Genomic DNA, 14,860 nt, shown 5'->3' with positions numbered 1-14,860 from the left:
AACCTAACAAAACAAACTGGTGTTTTATAGGAGCGTAGGGATTTAACAAAAGGTCATTTTACCCACAGAAAGCTTCAGGTGAGCTCAGTAATCATCAAGTCAGCAAATATCTTGCATAGCAGATTCCATAAACATACCTGAACTTTTTTTTTGAAATTTAGAAGTCTTCTGTAGCAAGGAAAATTGGTGAGTGCTAAAAGTATTCACTCAGCCTTTGGAATTAAACGAATTGAAGTGCTTTCATTCCTGAAAAAGATACTGTTAATATCATCTAATTAGCACACCTTAGTTTTTCACACTATGTTTTAGAAATATCTTTTATTTCCAAAAGACTTACAAGAAGTATTCATCTGTATTCACTCAGTGAATCCCTTTCAGAGAAGCGATTGGTGGAAGGCTCCAACAGGAATTTATTTTTCTTTTTTAACATTTGGTGCTCTGAAGGCTCAGCATTCAAAGTGCTTTTATTGTGTTGGATTTTACAATGGGCTTAATATTAGCAGGGTGCCAAAGTGCAGCAGACTAAGAACTTTACAGTGTAGGTGGAATGTATTCTTAAAAGTGCACATAATAACATTTATGTTGCATTTTATGTGTTTTATGGGCTTCAGTAGTAATTTTATGATCTGTCTTACGGTAATATTCTTTTGCATTCTTTTCTATAGTGACTAGCTGTAACAGAAGTTTAGGCTAAATTTAGATCTGTTTCAGCTACACCAGACTCACTGAAATCAGTAACAATTTTTAACGTAATTGAAAATAGTATTTGACCCCAAGTGCAGCACACTACAAATGATGAATTTCTGCTAAATTTTATTATTGCTGATGGTATTTTGTAATTTTTTAGCATACCAAATTAAATTAATGTGGGATAAAATACTGTTTTCTAGATTCTGCTCTTAAGGTATAGTTGAAGCCTAGTATTATGCTTTTTATGTAGGTATTGTAGATTAAAATAATCTTGTTTAAAAATTACTGTTTACATCTTCCCTTTAAATTTCTTAGGAAGCTTAAATTACATGCCAGTCATACTCTAATATCCAAAAATTACTTTCCAAAAAGTAGAAGTGGTTGTCAACCAAAAAGAAAAAAAAAATCACTGTCAGAAGCCAGGAAATCACCAAGCAAGCCTGCTAATTATTCTTAATGGGCAAGATGAGCACATTAAGAAACAAATGAATACATCAGTGAAATGTAATTGAAAATCGACCTGGCAATAGTGCATTGCATCTGAGAATCTGCCTTTGTATTATCATCATCATCATAATTATTGTTGGTTTTGTTGTTGTTATTGCTATTCAGTGAGCATAACTAACAGCTTTGCTTTCTGAAGTCTCAAGCTTTTGAGGATTTGATTTTTCTATTAATTTTTGACATTCTTCATATTATTCTCCATTTCACACTGCCACATGAAGTATTCACTATGTATGTTTTCAGTATCTATGTTTGGATATGTTATTGAAATGTTATAAGTTAAAACAATTTATGAATATGTTAATTTCAAATTATTGTTATGATTTTAACCATTTCACTGTGAAATATTTAGCTATGTTTTATATTAATCAATGGTCTTATGCATGAGGTTTATGGTGGTTTTTGAAAGGATATTATGGTTTCAGTTACCAGTTCATTTAAGACTTCACTCTAACTCACTCCTTTTGCTTCTCCTGGGCAGATTTTAATTGGTTAACAGGTCATTTATATTGCAAAATTAGTAAAACAAAGACAGATGTTATTGGTTTTGCAGCTTCAGACAAAACTTTGCTGTTGGTGTAATGTGTTTTATCTAAGATCTTTTAGGATCATTTAAATAAAGAATGTATTAAAAAGAAAAATGTAGGTATTTCAAGTGAATAATAAAGATATATCTAGGCAAAGTTACCAGGTTCAGCCTCCTTTGTAATTTTGGGTGATATTGCATTCGGATAAAAATTTTCCAGTGTAGGCAATATCTATGACATATTCGCAGACATCAAATTCTATTTCCCCAGAATACTGTAAGCATCTATACTCTGGTTAGACAAGTGTAATTCCAAGGATGAGGTTCATTTTTAGTAAAAATTGTCTCCTGTTTCAGAGAGGCTGTATACCTTCTGCCTTAGCTCTGTTTCACACCATGCACTAGTGACTTGAACTACTGTCTGAAAGCATCAATAATACAAAGCATTGTTGCAATGCACTATAATGGCCATTAAAATATAGTGTATGGATCTTTCAGCAGTCCTGGGAAATTTAGGTTAGAAAGGTCATGTTCAGCCTGAATGCCTGAAGACATGGGCTTATAAATTATTTAAAAAAAGCTAGTGTTAACATGTTTACAACAATTATTAATAGTTTTGCTCAGTTATATAATTTAAGCACAGTGTAGCTAATTTATAACAATGTTACTTCTGCCTCTACTTAAAACCAGCATACTCAGCTTATGGAATTATTTATGCCTTCCTTTTGCTTCACAGGCATAGACCATTTACTACTATTTCTCATTGCATATTGTGGAAAAGGTTTAAAAGGCGTGTCCAAACTACAGAGGTTTGTTTAAACCAGATTTCTGTCATTCCATTTCTAGTTTTTGGCTTCACAAAATATCAGTTGTCTTGTCTTTTCTTATTGTCTGAATAGAGGCTTTTCTAAAATAACTTCTCTTAAATAGTCAACTGTATTGGGAGGACAATTATGTGATTTCAGCAAAGCAAATAAAAAGATACATTAGTGATATTTTAACTTAGCCTGACACTGTGTTCACTTTTCTTGTAAGAGCCCTTTCAAAGAAGAATTCAACATATTTTGTGCCCCTAGAAACATCCTCCTAAAGAGCATCAGATTTCCTGTACCTTAAATAAGAAAGAGCAATCATTGACATCTTTATCAAAATTGTCCCTTTAAGTTAATATTTAATATTTGAGAGTGAATCGCTCAAATATGTATGGATTCACATTGGGTGCCATTTAGTATTCTCATCGTTCCTTGGTTACTTGCTACACCTTTTCCTTCCCAGGGCTTCTCACTAACCACACAGGATTGATGAGGAAGGTCATGTTTCCAGGCGTAGATGACTGGGCACACCTTGGACTGGCCTGCCTGAATGGCTTCCCAATTTTGTGACCTGATCTTCCACACTGAAAGAAGCTGAAACATGAGGCTGAGGCACTGTTGGAGTGCCTGTAAGGAAAAGAAGGCGTTTATTGCTTTGTACTATCTTTTATGGTGGTTCCAAGCCATTCTCAAGAAAGCAAATGGACTAGCAATTCTGGAGCCTATAGGTTAAGGTGCTCCTATTGTGTGGTGGATTTCACCCAGACAGAGCCAGGAACGAACGTCTTGTGGCAGGGAAGAAACTCAAAACCCATAAGCCTCCAAAACCTCAGGACTGTCCTCCAGCGATGCAGTCAGTCGAGGTAGGCAGCAAAACCAAGTTGCTGTATAGGTTTATGGCTGACCTGCTGGAGTAGCAGTGTAAAATTTGTGCTTCTGAAAAAACTATTAGCACAGATTAAAGAAGACCAAACTGATAAAAGGCAGTATTAAGGTATTAACAATGGAAAAAAATATTTTTTATTATTTTTATTACTGCTCTAGTTTTACAGATAATTCTTAACAAGTATGCTACAGATGTAAGCGAGATCATCACAAGAAACCAAAATGCGGGAGTTTTTAAGGCTCAGAAAGTGTCAAGCTGGTAAGATTCTACTGAACTCTTTTACTGATGCTTGCATGTAATTGTGTATTTAATGTAATTGTGAAATGTATGCACAAGTGTGAACGTGTGACCTATGTTACTGATGCTGACACAGATGTACATACAATGTAAGTAGGTAAGTGATGTAAGACAGAAATTCTGAAGTATTAAAACAAATTTTTAAATGCTTTTTAACATGGCAGATATAATCTGATTGATCTTTGTGACATAACCTTTCTTTTCTTTTTATTTTTTTTAACATACATTATGTCTCTTCAAGATGTGGTTGAAATTTGGCTGCTTGAGAGTCAGCATTATCCACTGTACTGAATACGAAGGCTCAGAATGAATGTACCTAAATCACTAGCAGGTGTAATTTTAAAGAGCTCAGAGAAGTCAGAGTGGCAACACATCCCGTTTGCCCCTCAGGCAGATGTTGTCGGAGCATCCATGGAAGGTTTTTTTGGTTATCCTGTCTGTGTGATCAGTACCATGTGTTGTCGCTGCGAGGGCAGATGGGGAGCACAGGAGCCAGGCACAGTGTGCTGGGGCCCTTCTGTACTCCCATTGTCTGTGTCCTGAAGGTGCAGGGCGCATCCAACTTTTGTCTGGAAGTGCAGCAGAGCTCTGTTGTCTCTGAGTTAGCCCTGAAGGTGTGCACTGGGGGGTGAGCTTTGTAGAGATTCAGCAAATTTGGTCTCCAGAGCCCTCCCTGACCCACCCTGTGACACTGATGTTACCTGTTTATCTATTTCACTGAGGCATCTCCAGGTATAGTAGTGATGGAAGCAGCTGAAAATTTGAAGTGTGTTCATCTCTCTTACTATTTAAAAAGAAAATTGTAAAGTAATTCATATTTATGGTACAGGGCTATGAATTGGAGTGTGCTTAGAGATGGCTACCTAAGAGCAAATAGTGCACTCGTAATGGTGTATCTAAATAATTTTTTTTTTAATGATTCTCATTCCAGAAGAAGGGCTCTCAGTCCTTCTCAAAGTGACAAAAGTAAGGCTGAAAAAGGGCTGATAAAGGTAAGCTGTTACAGCAGAATAAGCTTATTAACATAGAGGGTTGAACCCATACAATTTTAATGGCTATCACTCACATCACTTATCCTATGCTTATGCAGCCATTCTTTTAAGGGAGCACTTAGGGTTAGAAAAATCCTGCCTTCATTAGGGTGTACGTGCCTATAACTTCAGAGATATATCTCTGCATCCCAGTAAGTGTCTGCCAAGTAGACAAAGGCCACATGGCCCCCAGGAATAGCCTTCCAGGTTCCATGTGCTGAACACTTCTTGTGAGCAAGCCCAGACACTCATCCCTGCTGGGGAGGCTGTGTGGTACGTCCATCCAGAAGCTTGGATTTTGTAGGTTTCCACTTGCTGTCTACTTTGTATGAGATTTCAGATTTCATCCCTTGTCAAGACTTCAAACCTGGTCTTTTAGATATCAATCAAAAGCACATTTTCTACCCGGTCCTCATTTACATTTATCTAATGCTTAAGGTCATTTGTGATCATTTGAGTGTATTTCAGCATATGGAATCAGTGAATAATAGATTTCAGCCTCACGCTGTGAAGAAAGATTGTGTTTTTACAAGACATGATGTTGTTTACTGGGTGTTAATAATCACTAATTAATAAACATATCTGGACGTCATAAAATGTCGCTTTTTAAGGAGTAAAAATGTTAAGTGTTTAACTTCTTGAGTGCAGTAGCATTTGGGGCCTTACTTGCAAAAATAAAATAATTAAATTACCAAAAGTGAAGTACTATATTAAAACATAAGGCTCATAATAAACATATAGTTTGATTTTTAGTTCTACATTCTTATGGCTTTTGCAGATCTGTTGTAACGGTGTAAATTTTTATAAAAGGAGTATTCAAATGACTCTCTAATCCCCAAAATAATGATTATCTTGCATTTCTCTACATTATACACATTAAAAGTAGATCTCACCTGTCTAAATTAAGGTTACACTTTGGTTTGTTATTCAAGAAGTGCTAATTGATGGATCAGTCCTTCAGATTCAGTAATGCCATGTGATGAAGGCAGTAACAAAGTTATTTGATTGTTTCCCAAGTCCTTGAAGAAACTAAAAGGCTGATGTACAATCTGAAACCTTAAACCTGTTTCACTTTTCCTACAACTGAAAACCTTAACTATATAATGATAAGAAGGCAGGGGGACCTCAGGAAATGTAGTGTTTTGTAGGGAAGAATGCAATACTGGCATGCAAAGTGACCTTTTATATTGACCAGAGCTTGCAGACATATTAATATAGTGATGTATTTAAGGGACTTACTGCAACAAATTATTTAACCATAATTTAATCTGGAGAAGGCATGTGTGATGGTTTTGGCTGGGCTAGAGTTAATTTTCCTCACAGTAGCTAATATGAAGCTTTGTTTTGGATTTGTGCTGAGAAGAATGTTGATAACATACTGATGTTTTAGTTGTTGCCAGGTAATGCTTGTATTAAACCCAGGACTTTTTCAGTTTCTCATACTGCCCCTGTTCTCCCAGCTGCTTCTTAAGAGGCTGGGAAGGGGACCCAGCCAAGACAGCTGACCCAAACTGGCCAAAGGGATATTTCATGGCATAAGGCATCATGCTCAGTATATAAGCTGAGGGCAGTTGGCTGAGGGGGAAATCGCTGCTTGGGGACAGGCTATTGATCACCGGGTGGTGAGCAATCGTTGCATTGTGCATCACTTGATTTTGTATATTCCTTTATCAATAATATTGTTGTTGTTATTATTTCCTCTCCCTTTACTGTCCTATTAAACTGGCTTTATCTCAACCCATGAGGGGTCTTTTTCCGATTGTCTCCCACATCCCACCTGCATGGCTCAAGGGGCAAGCAAGCGGCTGTGTGGTTCTTAGTTACCGTCTGGGGATAAACCATGACAGCATGCTTCTCACTCTAACATATAATTTAAACAATATGTCCAGTCTTGTAACTTCGCACAGCATCCAGTGCAAAGTTACAACATTTTTTCTATATAAATATTTTTTCTATATTCTATATAAAAGATAGTTCAGACTAGACCCTTCCCACTGCACCTTCATTTCTCTTTGGGAGCAATCCAGTATCAGCCAAGAGAAGTTAGATTAGGACAACCTGCCATACATTTATTTATTCAGATTCATACAAAATGAAGTAAATGAGCATTTATCTAGCTCTCTGCCAACTCTTGATTATTGTTTAAAAGTACAGTAATGTAAGCCAAACTGGCAGTTTGTCATATTATGTGTTATAATGTAATAATAGATATTTAGTAAACAGTTTACTTCAGCAGTGGATATACAATTCTATGTTTATTTTTAGCTTCCACGAGTTATGTTCAGAATTTCTTGCTTATGCTTACTGGAAATAGGTACAGGAAGGCCACCAACTTATAATAATGTCTTGCCATAGTACAATGAATTATTAATACCGTGTATGAGTTTGATGATTTTATTTTTTTCACAGTTCAGAAATTATCCATGAATCACTTTAAGTTTACCGCATAACGTAGCGTGTGAGTTATCCCAGTAGCTGCCTTTGTATCATCAACTGTTATTAGTTTGACATGCATCCTATCATTGTTTTGAACATGGCCACCAATGATTAAATGTGCAATAGCAATCATGGAATCTCATCTCTTCTCTTTATTTTAATGTGGAAATTTTCCTGAAGCAAGAGATAGGGTTGTAGAATTTTGAAAAATTGTTGTTATTACAAATGTCATGATGGAAAAGCTTTATCAAGGAGGAAGGCTTTCAGTATATTCTAAAGGTTAACAGACTGTTTGTCTTATCTACCAGGGAATTTCTTCTTCCACCAGATTCCCTTATATGAGAAGAACAAAGCTGTTAAGAACAAAATTTGTATACTTATTGCTGACATGGGACCTGTGAGTTGTAAGTGTGGACAAGTCTGTCGTTTTGCTAAGAGTTGCCTCAGAGAGATTGCATTCCACACAAGAGTGTAAACAAGTACATACAGCATCAAGTCAGTGAGAGAGATGCTTATGGTGTGATGCACCCTTTGATTTGATTAGGAATAATGTATCATATACTTTTTGTTCATTCTGTAGTTGACATGTGTGGCCAAGTGACCGAAAGTGACGATTCCTTTGCCTTAAAGGTTAACAGGCTTTAGTGTTCCTTACAAATGCAATGAATTTACAAGCTTCCAGAATTAAAGATAAAAAGGCCTTTCTAAGCCTTTCTGAAGATTAAATGGCCTTCATTATAATAGGAAGAGGTCTCAGTGACTGAGCACTGAACTATATAGGCCTGATTCCATTCTTATATTAATTACCTCTTTCTCTGTAACTGCCAACATGTGAATTTTTTACCTTACTGCAGTGTTCTTTGAATATGCCAGATTTCTAACCTTCCTGATTTCAACTGGTCATGTTTCAATGTAGGAATAGCTTTAATTAAGACTCCCAGTATGTTTTCATTCATCAGATTGACCTAAGTGTGGCTAAACACAAACTTTTTGAAAGCATACTTATTGAACTTGTGTTTATGAGCTTAGCAACCCTAAAGAAATCCTTTTCGTCCAACTACTTTTCCAGTCTCCAAAAATATAACACCCTTGCATGCACAGCATCTGTTGGCAAGGAGGAAGCTGCCAAAAGGAATATCAGCTCTTTGGTTAGAAAGAAAAGGCTCCTGGTTCCTGCTGCCTTCATTTGATGACTTTATGTACGTGTGGGAAGAAACAATGAGCAGTCTGTGTCATGTTGATTGTGAATTTGTAGCTCTCTATCATGGAAAACTCAACTCAGGTGGAAACCTTTCCATATCTCCGATCGTACTTGCCCTTCTCTGTATGTTTTTCAGTTTCAATCTACTCCTTTTTAGATGAGGGCGAGCAGTACTGCATTCAAAGTGTGCACAAATGATAGATACAGATAGGGGAATAATTATGCTTTCTGTTCCTCCTCTAAAAATGCCTAACAGTGATTTGCGTTTTTTGACTGCAGTTGAGCACGGAGCTGATATTTGTGACACTGTCTGTCACAACATTGGGAGCTTTCCGGTGACGGTCAGTTCAGAGACCTTCATTTTCTTTATAAAACCAGAATTATTTTTCCTATTGTGCACTTTGCATTTACCCACACTGAATTTCATCTGCCATTTTATCGTCCAATAGCATAGTTTCATCCTTCAATTCTTCACAGTCTGCTCTTTTCCTTACTGTCTTGAGTAACTTCTTAGCATCAGCAAACTTTGCCACCTCAGTGCTCATCTCTTGTAAACATTTTGAATAGGACAGGTCCCAGGGCAACCCCCCTGATTATCTCCCTTCATTGTCAGGACTGATCATTTACCCTGTTCCCTGTCTTTTGTTCCTTTATTTAGCCATGCCAGGACTCTTCTCCAATGGCTGTCTACTTTTCATAAATGTTGTCAGTGAGGGTCTTTGCTAACAGCATTTTGGAATCAGAAACAGCCTGTGATACCCAGATCACCCTTATCTGAATACTTGCTGACACCTTTGAAGATCTCAAGATTTATAAAGCAGGACTTCTTCTTACAGAAGGCATATCACAAGAGGCTTCTCTGGTAAAATTGTCTTCAGTTTCTTCTATAGTGGACACTGATGCAAAGAATTATTTTCACTCTCTGAAATTGTGTTACCCTCTGTACCTGCTCATTATACATACGGATTATCAGCTGACAGGGAGATTTAGAACAAAAGAAAGAGTACACTAATTTTTGGGCACCTAATTTAATTTTTATATTTAATTTTCCAAGATCCTTTCTTCATTTGGATGTGACTTCGACTTTTGGAGGAATGGCATCTTATTTCTAATAACTTTCTTTACCATTTCTAATAACTTTCTAATAACTTTTCTAATAACTTTCTTCAGCCATGCCAGCTGACTTTCACCTACTTCACCCAGTTGTGTTGACTTAATAAAGTTGCAGTTTCTTGTAAATTGCATTGTAGCTTTTCCTGTCTTCTTTATGTGACCAGATAGAAATATATAAAGAGAAAAAATCGAGAAGTTAGCAAGCTTTGTAGAGAAATTTCTATGTGTTTGGAAGAACAGGGAGAAAAGCTAGGTGCTAGCTAAAAGTATAGCATTGTATTATTTTAAATAATTCTTGCTCAAATCTTTGCCTGTTTATGATGGTCTCCTCTTAGCTTAAAGCTATCCCTCTTGTACCATGATGGACTGGACAGAAAGAGTGGGTGAAGACCACTGACATGACAAAACTTACATCTTTCTACCCAGGGCTTTTTGAAGGAAAATGTCTGTGAGATGTTAGAGTCAAAGATTATTTGTTTTATTCCTAGACTTTTTTGTGTATCCATCTTTTGAGCCAACTCTTACATTGTTTTCTGGTTCATGTTGTTCTACCTTTCCTTGTCTAGGCTCTACCTTAGTAGTCAGTCATCAAGTACATTTTACACACTTTCGGTAGGCTCTCCCTTTCACAGGCGCTCTGGGCTAACCTTTGCCACAGACACAGGAAAGTTGGGACAAACTTTAGATTTTGACAGAATGATGCTTACAGTGTTATCTTTGTTTGTTTCCTTAATATTCAATTAATATTCAGTTATGCAAGCATTAACCAAGGATATTGAAAATGAATGGGTTCAGGAAAGAAGCAGAAGAGTGAATCAGGGTCTGGAAATGACAGAGTTAAAGAGCTCTGTTTACTTAACTTGTCAAATAAATGACTTGATTGTTAAGAAATGAATTGATTTTGATCTGAAAGTCTCATGTGGGGAAAAAACCTTTAATAGAAGATCACTCTTTAATCTAGCTTACAAGTACCTAACAAGATGTAGAAATTGAAGCTAGACAAATTCAGTCTAGAAAAAAAAGAGATTTGACAGAGAATGATAGTACATTAGAACATCTTTCCATGGGAAGTGGTAGTTTCTTAAGCAGTGAATGTGATTAAATCAAGTTAGCTATCTTTTTGAAATGTGTATTAATTTCCTGAGATACATGAGCTTGATACAGAAATCTGAAATCTTGGATGCTTATTATAGTACCTTCTGCCTTCCGAACTTCAGCACCTGTGAATTACATCTTCTCTGCTGTTTTTAATTTCCCCATCCCCATTCAGTCCTCCTGGACCTGCCTCATTCACTTCACATTCTTTGTTTTTTCTTCTTGGTCTCTTGATTTTCCTCTCCATATTCATGCATAGACTGTTTCCCAAAGAGCAAAAAACTGTTTTCTTTTCTTTCATGTTTTTACACAAAACAAGCTTTTAGAAAGCTTTCATTCACTGATCCTACCAGTAAGGTTTTGCCACATGTGATGTTGCATTTTGAAATTATGTAGATTTTTATACCATATCAGTCCGAATTAGAACGCGGGAACCCTTCATTTTGTGCATAATGTACTACACAAACCTTGCTAAAAACTTTAGCCAATCTCCTAAATAAAGACTGATTTGTAATGTATTGAGGTAGAGGAGAGAAGTGAAAAGGCAAATTCACAAGCACCAGTGGTATTTTTTTATTTATAACATTTTTATACAAGATATTCTCACTTCTTTTAAAAAAATAGTCACACTTGTGCTGAATGTTAGGCTCTGGTCTGTCTACAAAATGGAAGACGATTCTGCAACAGTTGTGTTGACATGCAGTGTATTCATTATGTCCCAGAAGTTTAGTAGCTTTTGATATGCAGCAAATGTGTAAGTGTTAGGACTGTTATTTTTTAAGCGAAAACTGTAATGTTCCCATCTGAATTTTAGCAAAATACGTTGTACAGAATAAGAGAGCGAAAAAATGTTCTCAGAATAAGAAATAAGAGAAGCATGTAACTTTATCATGCACTTTTAAAAAGGAATTTTTAGACAGGAAAACGTAGACAGAGTCATAGAATATCTGTTTAGAAGGGACCCCATAGTTGGGTTTGGTGGTTTTATTCTTTTGTATTACCACATTAACGTGATGAAGTTTCATCATGAATTGTTGTACCAGGCATTATACAAACACAAAGCAAAACATCAGTTTGTGTTAGAGACAAATACGGTGAGGAAGGATAACGAGGATAACTGCAGTCAGCATGATAGACAGAGTTGGAGACACAACAGCAGCCTACCCTCTTTTCAGTTTTTGTAGGTGGCATTTTAAAGGAGAGTTTCAAGGATAATGGAGTAAGTTTGTGAACATTCATGGATAACATAGTGGAAGAAAATTGTAAAGGTGCTTGCTTGAGAAGTTAAGTGGAAGATACAGACTGACATTAGGGCTGATTAAAGAAGGGACTTGTCCTTTCAATATTGAATGAGCAATAAAATAGGGAAGTGAACTGTTGTGAAGCATTTGGAAAAGAAGATTTGCAATTTAGCTGGAGGAGTACAAAGAGAAAGGTGACAGGATCAGGGTTGTAGGCAAGAAAAACAATCTTTGCAGCAGCCTACTGAGTAAATATTAATACAGCAAGACTGCATTTTCCAAGAGCGGAGAGAACAATATTGTGATGTTAAGATGTAAGTGATGATGACATGGTCAAGAGTTTGTGTGTGAATAAGAAACTTCTTGGAGATGCTATGCAGAATAAGCAGAATCTGAACGGAGTTGGTATGTAAATATAGAGATGAAGGTCTAAACTAAATCTAGATTACAGACTGGAATTAATGGCTATGTCCAAAGGCATCAAGAAAAGGTGGTAACAGCAATGTCTTGCTGTACTTTAAAGGTGATGACCTTCTCACTCACTGAGGCTGTGATAAATGCTGCGATGTGACACTGGATACACCATGTGAAGCAGAGGAGTGAGTGGTTGGGTTTAGCTTTTATGGATGACGTAGCCCAGAATTAAAATTCATAGAAGAGACTGAGGTGGAACACTGTGAAGTTACCAGAAATGTGGGAAAGGCTTGAAGGTAATCTCTAGAAGAACACATTGGAAAAATGGCAAGAGACAGTTAAAAAACCCAAACAGAAAATAATGGAATTAAAAATTCTAATGAAGCAAGATTTTTATGGGCTGAAGAGAGAAGAAAGGTCCAAGAGAATGAGGATAAAGTGCAGATTTTGAGCCTAGCTGAGAAAAATCATTGGTATACTTTGACAAGAGTAGATAAATGATGTTGAAGTTGCTGAAACCTGCAAGGTGAATGTTGGAAGGAAATGTCCGTTGACAATTGTAAATACCACACTTAAACTGCTTAGAAATATGAGAGGGAAGGGAGAATGGTTGATGTTGGGTACCTGTATGTAAAGCAGGTATGTACTTTAGGGTATGAGATAATGGATAAGAATACAAGGCAAAGTGAAGGTAAGAAAGGCAGAAGGTGAAAGAAGATGGAGGAGTAAGAGCAACCTAATGAAAATAAAGATGGGGAAATGATAGTAGGCAAATTTGCAAGACTCCTCAGAGGAGTTGTAATGATAGGGGTACACATTGCCTCTGGATTAAAATCCATCTTCTTGATCCTTATGTAAAACTGAGGAATCTTAAACAAAGATCAAGGTGTGGAGAAACATCCTGACAATGCCTTTTGTTAATCTGTTAATGAACTTGCTTGGTTAGTGTCACAGAAAAAGTCACATAAACCCCCAGACAATATTTTTTACCTGAACCTGTATACTTACCAATGATAATGCTTTTCAAAGACTGAAGCCTAAATTAAAATATGAAAAGAAGAGGTGGGTAGGTAGGGGTTCTTGGTAGCTGTTCATGTGCTAAGCGGGACAATTTTTTTTTAACCGTTATTAAAACTACTAATACATTTTGAAGGAAGTAGGGCTTTGTGTCTTTTGTCCTTTCTTCTAATTTTGATTTTTTTGTCTTTATCTGCACACCTACTTTTCTGCTGACTTGAGAGCTACACTAGCCTGTGCCATTCATCACAAGAACGTCTCAGAGGGACTTGGAAATGTTTCAAGTTTTAACAATCAGAGCTTTAACCTGTTTTTTCTCATGTAAGTTACCTGCCTAGACACACTAGGAAGACAAACACTGAATAACAGAAGTTGAATAATAATAGTAATGAGGAATTTTGCATGAGAAATAAAAACCTGGTAAAATCAGGTCTTTTGTTGCAGATTGCTGAGATACTTTACCAGTGTAAGAAAAAGAGTGTCGACATTTGTCAGGCTATCCTCCATAAATTAGAGTTACTGCTTAAGGAAAGTGCAGCCTTGGCTGCTGTAACTATCCCTGCAGCATTTGCTTTATGTTTGTGTGGTGTTGGGGTTTTTTTCTTTGAAATACAAGGGGATATTAGAGTGTACTAGTAGTACTTAATATCTCTATTTTTTAATTATTCTTTTTGTTCTATTATCATTACAATTCTTTTTATCTTGACCTAATCACATTTCTGGCTTCCTTGTCAATTTAAAAGATAAATCAGGAAGGAAAAAAAAAGCAAAAAAATGCTTTGATTGTTTGTGCTGTGTTGTTTGGGTTTTTTTAATGAATTTGTTGCTTTAGAGTGGTGTGAGGATGACAGCCTAGGAAACTAAAGCATCAGTACATATTTTCTCAGACTCTTTCAATATATGCTTTATCCCTGACCTGGAAAAGCCACCTCTGCATGTGCGAGGATAGTTCATTCTCCATAGCTCATTCGGTCCCTGTCCTTTTTGCTAGAGCTGCCATCAAGATTGCTAATTATAGTAACAGATTTGTGACGTAGGTACTTTTCCCCTGAAAACTGGTCAAGTTCATTTGATACAGGCCATAAAGCAGCCATTAGTGGGTACCAAGTTTCAGCCACCATCAGTTTGACCTAAGTAGCAGCTGAACAGTGCAGGCTGGTTTTCCCTTGCATCCTATTTCATTTTTTAATGTTGTTCTTATAGCCAAAAAAAGGTCCAGAACTTTCTTATATTTCCAGTGAGTTTCAGACCCTTTGCTGCTGAAACTGAGTTGCCTGTTTGCAATTGCAGGAAAGTAAATCTGCATTAATTAAATAAGCCAGCACAAAACAATTTCGAGTGGGCTTTAATATGTTGGGTTTGGGTTTTGTGGGTTTTTTTTGTTTTGTTTTTACAAAAAAAACCCATTGAAGGTATAGCTTGGACAGAAATACAGAGTAAAGCACATTTTTCAAATTTTCACCATAATTTCAGATGTTATGACTGTAGCATCTTCCCCCAAAAGAAAGGCATAAAAATATTATAGCTTTAAAGATTCTTATTTTGCTGGAAAAAAGTTGACTTCAGAAAAAAGCGGTTTATGTCCACTAATTTAGCA

At 36.5% G+C, this 14,860-nt stretch overlaps 1 protein-coding gene across 1 annotated transcript in view; it reads left to right on the top strand.

Annotated features, from left to right (window-relative positions):
- Positions 1-14,860, top strand: part of CAMKMT (calmodulin-lysine N-methyltransferase) — a 210,227-nt gene that overhangs the window by 173,702 nt on the left and 21,665 nt on the right. The window contains exon 8 of the mRNA XM_010152584.1: positions 3,610-3,676. Within this exon, the coding sequence (XP_010150886.1) occupies positions 3,610-3,676 (67 nt within the window). The remainder of the gene's footprint in view (positions 1-3,609; positions 3,677-14,860) is intronic.

The sequence above is a fragment of the Eurypyga helias genome, unplaced genomic scaffold (assembly GCF_000690775.1).
Source record: "Eurypyga helias isolate BGI_N326 unplaced genomic scaffold, ASM69077v1 scaffold2945, whole genome shotgun sequence".
Taxonomy (NCBI): Eukaryota; Metazoa; Chordata; class Aves; order Eurypygiformes; family Eurypygidae; genus Eurypyga; species Eurypyga helias.
This window is presented reverse-complemented; position numbering and strand designations above follow the sequence as displayed.